This window comes from Saimiri boliviensis, chromosome 6 (assembly GCF_048565385.1).
Source record: "Saimiri boliviensis isolate mSaiBol1 chromosome 6, mSaiBol1.pri, whole genome shotgun sequence".
NCBI lineage: Eukaryota > Metazoa > Chordata > Mammalia > Primates > Cebidae > Saimiri > Saimiri boliviensis.
This window is the reverse complement of record NC_133454.1, coordinates 127,346,086-127,356,155: the sequence shown is the minus strand read 5'-3', so window position 1 is coordinate 127,356,155 and position 10,070 is coordinate 127,346,086. Positions and strand designations below refer to the sequence as shown.

At 48.4% G+C, this 10,070-nt stretch overlaps 1 protein-coding gene across 6 annotated transcripts in view; it reads left to right on the top strand.

The window, feature by feature from the left end:
- Window positions 1–316: 316 nt before the first annotated feature.
- The window catches only part of CHKA (choline kinase alpha), a 71,679-nt gene continuing 61,925 nt past the window's right edge, over window positions 317–10,070 (top strand). For 3 of the 6 annotated variants that reach the window (XR_012518222.1, XR_012518221.1, XR_005579808.2), the window contains exon 1: window positions 317–922. Coding sequence is in view for 2 of the 6 variants with exons in the window: in XM_039470829.2 (XP_039326763.1) it covers window positions 576–922 (347 nt within the window). In the remaining 4 variants the exon portion in view is untranslated. Of the gene's footprint in view, window positions 923–1,018; window positions 1,202–10,070 lie in introns of those variants that run through there. The other 3 variants (XM_039470829.2, XM_039470831.2, XM_010351927.3) reach the window with 2 other exon arrangements.

Sequence of the window (10,070 nt, the reverse complement as noted above, 5' to 3'; positions counted from 1 at the left end):
TCCTCCGAGGCTCCGGAGCCTCCCCTGCTCTGCCCAGGCCGGCTCCGTTCCACCCCGGAGCTGCTCTGCCGGCGCCCCCCGCGCCTCGCTCCCCTCTCCTCCTTCCCTGCGACCGGGGGCGCCCCCTCGACGCCCCGCCCCCTCCGCCCAGGCTCAGCTCCCCGAGGCCGCGGCGCCCCGGGAGTGGGCGGCGCCGCAGCCAATGGGGAGGCGGCGTGGCGGGGGCGGCGGCGGTTGTGATGCGCCGGGCCGGCGGCCGGCGGCCAATGAGCGGCGAGCGCGAGGGCGGGCTGTGACGCGGCCGGCGCTCCTCGTGCGGCGGCGGCAGAAGAGCGAGCGCAGCGAGCAGCAGCCCGTCCCCGCGCCCCGGCCGCCGCAGCCGCCGCAGCCACCGCAGCCGCCGCAGCCCCGCGCGCCCAACCGCCGCGGCCCGCCGTCCCCCGCTCCGCCGGCCGGCCCGTCAGAGAGCGGCGAGCGGCCTCCCGCCTGGCCCCCAGAGGCGGGCGTTCGGCCGGACCCTGAGCCTCGTCCTCTCGCGCTGCGGCCGCCCGCGCCTCGTCGGCCGCCTGTCCGGCATGAAAACCAAGTTCTGCACCGGGGGCGAGGCGGAGCCCTCGCCGCTCGGGCTGCTGCTGAGCTGCGGCGGCGGCGGCGGCGGCAGCGCGGCCCCGGCGCCCGGCGTGGGGCAGCAGCGCGACGCCCCCGGCGACCTCGAGTCCAAGCAGCTGGGCGGCCGGCAGCCGCCGCTCGCGCTGCCCCCGCCGCCGCCGCCGCCGCTGCCGCTGCCCCCGCCGCCCCCGCCGCCGGCCGACGAGCAGCCGGAGCCCCGGACGCGGCGCAGGGCCTATCTGTGGTGCAAGGAGTTCCTGCCCGGCGCCTGGCGGGGCCTCCGCGAGGACCAGTTCCACATGAGTGTCATCAGGTCGGTGGCGGCGGGGCGGGGGGCCGCGGGCCGGTCAGGTGACGCGGGGCGGGGCCGGGGGCCGCCGCCGGCGAGCGCCCTCCTTTCCCCGGCCCCCCGGAGGTCCCGGCGGAGCGGTCCCGCGGCGCCGGAGGCCGCGCACGGGCAGGCTTTTGTGAGAACGTCGGTGTCATGGGAAAAGGGCTGTATTCTGGGAGAACAATACCGTTCTGTCGCGGAGCGCGTGCGGTACCGGAGCCTGAGGTCTCGAAAGTCTGCGTTTTAGGGCCTTGCGTGAAGGTGGGGTGTCGTGTCTGGCTTTAAAAACGGGATCACTTTTTAAAACTTTTTTCTGCTGCTTTCTCGAGTTCGAGATGGGATGTTTTCCCCGTCTGAAAGAGTCATTTGTTAGTGGAGGAGCATTTTCCCCCTAAGAGACTGTTGAGACGTCCTGTAGCTGTGTTAGTAGACAAAGGTGGGAGGCGTGGCTACTAAGAGTAAGGTAGAAATATTTTTTCCTTTGTTTTTTTTTTTTTTTTGGACGGAATCTTGCTCTGTCGCCCAGGCTGGAGTGCAGTGGCGCGGTCTCTGCTCACTGTAACCTCCGCCTCCCGGGTTCCGGCGATTCTCCTGCCGCAGCCTCCTGAGGAGCTGGGATTACAGGCACCCACAACCATGCCCGGCTAATTTTTTTTTTTTTTTTTGTATTTTTAGTAGACACGGGTTTTACCGTATTGGCCAGGCTGGTCTCGAACTCCTGACCTTTTGATCCACCCTCCTCGGCCTGCCAAAGTGCTGGGAATACAGGCGTGAGCCACTGCGCCCGTCCATTTGTTTTGCTTTTTTAAAACCTGATAATACTTTATCTTGAATTACAGAAGTACATGTGTAGGTAGTCAGACTTAACAGAAAAATATAAATATTCCTTTCTTTCACCAGTCTGCTCACAAGAGATAGCCATTCAACGTAGTGTGTGCATCCTTCTATTGAGAAGTTTAAGAATGTCTTTCCAGCAGGGTACTGTGACTCAGGCCTGTAATCCCAGCACTTTGGGAGGCCGAGGCATGCAGATCGCTTGAGGCCAGGAGTTTGAGACCAGCCTGGCCAACACGGTGAACCCCATCTCTATGAAAAATACAAAAATTAGCCTGGGTTACATGCCTGTAGTCCCACCTGTCAGGGAGGCTGAGGCAGGAGAATTGCTTGAACCCAGGAGGTGGAGGTTTGCAGTGAGCAAAGATCTGTGCCATTGCACTCCAGCCTGGGCTACAGAGTGAGACTCTGTCTCAAAAAAACAAAAAGAAAAACAAAACAAAATACCCCAAAAATGTATTCCATCGTTTTCTGCTAATTTTCTTTGACCTGGCTGATCAAGTTGTGTGCAGTATCTAGAAACTTGCTGGCTGGCTGCCAACAGTAATCCCCAAATCCAGTTTTGGTCATTTGATTCCTTTTCCTGGCCCACTGTCTTTCACCAGAGCTGCCAATGCAGCAAAATTAACTCTTTGAGCTTCACTTCCTCTTTGTGCTTCAGCCCCTCTGACAGTCATGTTTAAGAGCTAAGAGTGAGATTTAAAAGGCAGTTGGAGAAAAGATAACTGAAGGAGTTTAGATAATCCCTGCATTGCTTAATGACACTTAAAAAACATACAGCTCTCTCCACGGTTTACTTTAATCCACTTTTAGTTAGGCCTGAAAATTCTCAACTAGAAGGGCGATCATTCTAGGCCATGTACTCGTCAGTCTGCGAAGTGAAAAACCTAGAGAAGTGACTCACCTGAAGTCAGTGGCCGTTGACTGCCTTCGAAGCCCGACTTCCAGGTCTCTGGTGTCCCCCACCCTGCACCAGTGCTCTAGCCTGTGGCCTGTGAAAATGTTTGGAAACTCTAGATTCAGCCTTAAGACATTTTCATGGCCTTCTCCAGGGAGAGTCACTCATCAGTTAAACTTTTGCCTTTTGCTCAGACCACTTGTTAGGAAAACGCTGAGGATGTCTTGTTTCTTTTCTCCAGGAGTTAGTAGTCTTGGAAAACACAGCTTTCCTTTTGGATTGGGTGATCTTTTTACATAATGTGGCAAGAGTACACTATCTCAGTCCTGTGTTCTGGAAGAATTGTAGAAGAGAAATGTAGTTATGGAATAAGTTTAATAAGGAGAAAAAAGGTGATTTAGGACGTGAGAAAGTGGGTGATGTCCAGCTTTAAAAAAACACAAGGGCATTTGGGAGAAGGAGAGGAATTCACTTGGTTGAAATTCAGTGATTCTTTGTAGGTGGTTGCAGTTACTGTGTCTCCAGCTCTCAAATTTTATTGACCTTTCCCAATCTGATTCTGGTTTGTGTGTGTGTGTGTGTGTTTCTGAGAGAAGGTCTCACTCTGTTGCACAGGCTGGAATGCAGTGGTGCGATGGCAGCTTACTACAGCTTCAACTTCCCAGGCTCTGGTGATCCTCCCACCTTAGCCTCCCGAGTAGCTGGGACTACAGGCACGCACCACCACTCCTGGCTAATTTTTGTAGAGATGGGGTTTTGCCATGTTGCCCAGTCTGGTCTTGAACTCTTGGGCTCAAGCAGTCCTGCTTCAGCCTTCTAAAGTACCAGGATTATAGATGTGAGCCACCACACCTGGCCCCAGTCTGTTTCTGGAGCTCCGTGTTTCACTGAGTGCCAGTGCATCTGCAGGAGTTTATCAGATTTCACCACCTCAACTCAGTGCATTCAGCCTATTCCATATTTAACCCTTTGGCTCCTCCCCACTCAGGAATGTGCTTCTGCTTTCTCTCTGCGTTTATAGCAGCAGCCTGGCTAGAGCCCCAGCATCATTTCTAACTCTGCATTCCCCCAAAAATCCCTCTTCTGCATGCAGTGGTAACTCAGACCTGATGAACTTTTTGTATCTCCTACCTTCTGTCTGCTCCCTTTGCTGTCCTTGCTTGGACACTGTAACAGGAGGCAGTTGTGGATCTTCTTGCCTTTTGTGGGTTCCTCCTAATTCATTCTATATCCTGTTGCTGTGGATTTTTCAAGTATTGGAAAATAAAATCCAAACTTGTTTGCATGGTCTAAACTTGAGTTCTGGCCTACCTTTTTATTTTATTTATTTTTTTGAGATGGAGTCTTGCTCTGTCACCTAGGCTGGAGTACAGTGGTGCGGTCTCAGCTCACTGCAACCTACACCTCCTAGGTTCAAGCGATTCTCCTAACTCAGCCTCCTGAGTAGCTGGGATTACAGGTGTGCAGCACCATGCCCAGCTAATTTTTGTCTTTTTAGTAGAGATGGGGTTTCATCATGTTGATCAGGCTGGTCTTGAACTCCTGACCCCAGGTGATCTGCTTGCCTCCTCCTCCCAAAGTGCTGGGATTACAGACTTGAGCCTCCCGCCCTGCCTGGCCTAACTTTTTAGACTGGTTCTTTTTGTTGTTACTGTTTTAAAATCACTCCTTCCCCTGAACCACAGCAACTAACATTGAGCTAGTTACACTGGACCCTGTGTTTTCTGAATGAGCTTTGTGTTTTCAGTTACCAGGCCTTTCTTTGCCTCTACCCTCTGCTTGGCAGCCTTTCTTCTGGTGTATCCTTTTAAAATTCCTCCTTCAAGTCTTAACTCAGAAAGAACCAGACATAATGAATTTCTTTCCCATCTATGTCTCCTTCTTAGCACTTCGGGCCTTGTTAATTATCACAACCCTTAATAGTCTGTGTGTGTTTATTCATTCCATTCTCTGGTTAGATTGAATTCCTAGAGGGCATTTCATATTCACCTTTGTATCTCTAGCACTAGAATAGTACTTGAGATACAGGCACTGAAAAAGTGTAGAAATGACATATAAGAACAGAAATACCGGAGGCTGAGGCAGGAGAATTGCCTGAACCCAGGAGGCGGAGGTTGCGGTGAGCCGAGATCGTGCCATTGCACACTCCAGCCTGGGTAACAAGAGCGAAACTCCGTCTCAAAAAAAAAGAACAGAAATAATTTTCAGGATAAAATTTTATTTACACTTTGTTTTTACTGGAAAGTTTGGTTCCTTGGGTGGCTGGCTTGCTGGCTTTCTTTTTCTTTCTTCATTTTTAAACTAATACACTTAATTTTTTTTTTTGGAGATGGAGTCTTACTCTGTTGTCCAGGCTGGAGTGGGAGTGCAGTGGCATGATCTCGGCTCACTGCAACCTCCACCTCCTAAGTTCAAGCGATTCTCCTGCCCTAGCCTTCCAAGTAGCTGGGACTACAGGCATGTGCCACCACACCTGGCTAATTTTTTAAGTTTTTAGTAGAGAAGGGGTTTCACCATATTGGTCAGGCTGGTCAAACTCCTGACCTCATGATCCACTCACTAGGCCTCACAAAGTGCTGGTATTACAGGTGGGAGCCACTGCATCCAGCCCAATACACTTAATTTTTTAGAGCAGTTTGTGTTTGTTTGTTTAGAGATGGGGGGGATCTTACTGTGTTACCCAGGCTGGTCTTGAACTCCTGGGCTCAAGCGATCCTTCTGCCTCAGCCTCCTGAGTAGGTGGGATTACAGGTGTGTGCCACTGGGCCCAATTTTAGGTTCACAGCAAAATTGAGCAGAAAGTCCGGAGAGTTCCCATGTAATTCCCCGCCTGCACACAGGCACAGCCTTCCCCTTTCTCAATATCCCCCACCAGAATGGTACATTTGTTACAACTGAGAAACCTACATTGACATACTATCACTCAGCGTTCATAGTGTTTTACAGCCTATTCTTGGTGTTGTACATTCTGTGGTTTTTGGCTACCATATAATGACATGTATTCAGCATTGTACAGATGCTGCTTATGATGATGAGGTTACTTACAACAGGGTTATGCCCTGATAAACCATCATAAATTGAAATGCATTTAATATATTGAATCTACTGAACAGCATAGCTTAGCCTAGCCTGCTTCTAATTTGCTCAGAACACCTACACATTAACTTTCAGTTGGGCAAAATAACACAAAGTCTGTTTTTATAATAAAGTGTTGAATGTCTTATGTAATTTATTAATTACTCTACTGAAAATGAAAAACTAAATGGTTTTATGTATACTTGAAGTACGGGTTCTCCCGAATACATACCACCTTTGCACTATTGTATAGTTGAAAAATCGTAAGTTGAACCATCATAAGTTGGAGACCATCTGTAGTATCATACAGAATAGTTTCACTGCCCTAAAAATCCTGTATAGTTAATGTCTGTTTATCCGTCTTTTACTCCTAACCCCAGCCAATCGCTGATCCTTTTTTGCAGTCTCCATAGGTTTGCCTTTTCTAGAATGTCATAGAATTGAAATCTATAGTACTATAGTAGTCTTTTCGGTTTGGCTTTTTTCACTTGATAATATGCATTGAATTTCCCTGTGTTCGTTCCCTTTCTCCTCTCTCCTTTCTCTTTTCTTCTCTCTCCTCTCTCTTCTCCTCCTCCTCTTCTCTACTCTTTCCTCCTCTTTTTCTTCTTCCTCCTCTTCCTCCTCCTCCTCATTGTCCTCTTCTTCTTCCTCCTCCTCCTCTTCCTCTTCTCTCTCTCTCTCTCTCTCTCTCTCTCTCCCTCCCCCTCCCTCTCTCCCTCCCCCCTCAGAGTCTCACTTTGTCGCCCAGTTTGGAGGAGAGTGGTACAATCTTGGGTCACTACAACCTGTACCTTGGGGGTTCAAGCAGTTCTCCTGCCTCACCATCTCGAGTAGCTGGGATTACAGGCATGCACCGCCGCGTCGGCTAATTTTTTTTGTATTTTTAGTAGACACCGGGTTTTACCACATTGGCCAGGCCGGCCTCTAACTCCTGATCTTGTGATCCACTCTCCTCGGCCTCCCAAAGTGCTGGGATTGCAGGTGTGAGCCACCGCGCCTGGCCTCCCTGTGTCTTTTCATGGCTTGATAGCTCACTTCTTTTTAATACTGAGTAGTACTCTGTTGTCTGGATATACCACAGTTTATTTATCCATTCAGTTACTGAAGGACATCTGGGTTACTTCAAAGTTTTGGCAATTATGAATAAAGCTGCTCGAAACATTCATGGGCAGGTTTTCACTTCATTTGGGTACATACTGAGGAGCATGATTGCTGGTCATATGGTGAGAGTTGTGTTTAGTTTTGTAACAAACTGCAAACTCTTCCAGAGTGGCGGGACCATTTTGCATTCCTAACAGCAGTGAATGAGATTTCCTGTTATTCCATGTCCTCACTAGCATTTGGTGGTGTCAGCATTCTGGAGTTTGGTCATTCTGATAGGTATATAATGGTATTTCATTTTAATTTGCAACTTTCTATTGACATTATGATGTTGAAAATCTTTTCAGATGCTTATTTGCTATCTGTATATCTTCTTTGGTGAGATGTCTGTTCATGCCTTTTTCCTTTTCCTTTTTTTTTTGAGAGAGAGTCTCACTTTGTTGCCCAGGCTGGAGTGCAGTGGTATGATCTCGACTTAGTAGCCAGGATTATAGGTGCCCACCACCACACCTGGCTAATTTTTGTATTTTGGGTAGAGATGGAGTTTCACCATGTTGGCCAGGCTGGTCTTGAACTCCTGACCTCAGGTGAGCCACCGCCTTGGCTTCCCAGAGTGCTGGGATTACAGGCATGAGCCACTGCAGCCAGCTATATTTTATTTTATTTTATTTTTTGAGGTGGAGTTTCACTCTTGTTGCCATGCTGGAGTGCATTGGCGCAATCTCACCTCATTGCAACCTCTGCCTCCTGGGTTCAAGTGATTCTCCTCCCTTTACCTCCTGAGTAGCTGGGATTACAGGTGCCTGCCATCATGCCGAGCTAATTTTTGTATTTTTAGTAGAGACAGGGTTTCACCATGTTGGCCAGGCTGATCTCGAACTCCTGACCTCAGATAATTCACCCATCTTGGCTTCCCAAAGTGCTGAGATTACAGGCGTGAGCCACCATGCCTGGCCTCATTTTGTATTTTTTTTTTTTTGAGACAGAGTTTCGCTCTTGTTACCCAGGCTGGAGTGCAATGGCGCCATCTCGGCTCACCGCAGCCTCCGCCTCCTGGGTTCAGGCAATTCTCCTGCCTCAGCCTCCTGAGTAGCTGGGATTACAGGCACGCGCCACCATGTCCAGCTAATTTTTTGTATTTTTTTAGTAGAGACGGGGTTTCACCATGTTGGCCAGGATGGTCTCGATCTCTTGACCTTGTGATCCACCCGCCTCGGCCTCCCAAAGCCTGCTGGGATTACAGGCTTGAGCCACCGCCCCCGGCCCTTCATTTTGTATTTTTCTGTAGAGATGGGGTTTCACCATGTTGGCCAGGCTGGTCTCAAACTCCTGACCTCAGGCGATCCACCTGTCTGGGCCTCCAAAGTGTTGGGATTACAGGCGTGAGCCACTGTGTCTAGCCTAATTAATGTACCTTTTAATGATTCTTGAAGTTGGGTAGTGATGTTGAAAATCTTTTCAGATGCTTATAAAGTCCTCTGACTTTATTCTCTTTCATTATTATGTTGGCTATTCTGGGTCTTTTGCCTCTCACTGTAAACTTTATTTTTAAAAAATTTTTCTTTTGAGATGGAGTCTCATTGTGTTGCCCAGGCTGGAGTGCAGTGGCCTGATCCTGGTTTGCTGCAACCTCTGCCTCCTGTATTCAAGCAATTCTCCTGCCTCAGCCTCCCATATGCCACCACACCCAGCTAATTTTGTATTTTTAGTAGAGACGGGATTTTACCATGTTGGCCAGGCTGGTCTCCCAACTCCTAACCTCAAGTGATCCGGGCACCTTGGCCTCCCAAAATGCTGGGATTACAGGAGTGAGCCACTGCCAGCCTCCCTACAAACTTTAGAATCAGTTTGCTGGTATTTACAAAGTAACTTGCTGGGATTTTCATTGGGATTGCATTAAATCTACATATAAAGTTGGGAAGAACCAACATCTTGACACTATTGAGTCTTCCTACCTGTGAACATGGAATATCTCTCCATTTGTTTAGTTCTTCTGTGATGTCTTTCATCAGGGTTTTATAGTTTTCCTCAAATAGAGTTTATATACATTTTGTAGATTTATATCTAAGTATTTAATTTTTTTTTGGGTGCTCATATAAATGAAAATGTGCTTTTAATTTCACATTCCACTTGTTTGTCACTGGTATATAGGAAACCAGTTGACTTTTCTTTTTCTTTCTTTCTTTTTTTTTTTTTTTTAAGAGACGTGGTTTCACCATGTTAGCCATGTTAACCAGGATAGTCTCGATCTCTTGACCTCATGATCCACCCGCCTCAGGCGCTGGTAAAATAATTTCTCCCGATGGCAGACCTTGTTAAGAACACAGTGTTTTTGTATATTTAAAAATGGTTCACTTGCCTCTTTCTCTGCTGGAAGCATGAAGGGATTTATTTTTACCCCCAGTTTTCACTCTAAGAAACTGGTAGAACTCCTAGAGATAAAACTCATCAAAGGATGGGGCTCCCCAGTAATTGGGTCCCCTTGGAGTTTTAAACTCTCACAGTTGTCCACACTGAGCCTCCAGCCATTTGTTAGTTATAGTTAAGGTTTTCCTATCTTTAAGGCTGTTTTGGTGGAGAATTTTGCTCCAGTAAGTTGTGATTCTCCGTATCTATCTGTCTGTCTGTCCAGTTTGAGGGGCAGCAGTTTCCTTCTTGACCTCATTTCTTTGAGAGTTGATTTTTCTCAGTTCACTTAGCTTTTTACATGTTGTTAGGATCAGGTGACGACTTCTAAACTTCTTACATGCTGGGTTAGGAACCAGAAGGTTGAGTGGCATTTCTTTTCTTTTATTTTGGAGACAGGGTCTTGCTCTGTTGCCCAGGCTGGAGTGCAGTTGCAGGATCATAGCTCACTGCAGCCTGGAACTCCTGGGGTCAAGCGATCATCCCACCTCAACCTCCTCATTAGCTGGGACTACAGGCATGTGCCACTGTGCCCAGTTAGGAGTAGAATTTCAATAATCGTATAATAAAAGCACTTCTTCTGCTGTTTATCATATATTGCTTTCAGTGATGTCCACGTTCTTCTTCCTGTTTTCCCCTCCAGTGGAGTCCTGTCAGCCTGTCTAGCCTCTTTCCAGGATCTCTCCATTCTCTGTCAGCTGGCATCGAATCTCCCGGTTCTGCTGTGTGGTGGGGGCATAGCCCTTTTCTTTAGTTTTCCACAATGAGATCGTAATCTCCATGTCTTTCATAATGTATTTACATATCTTAATG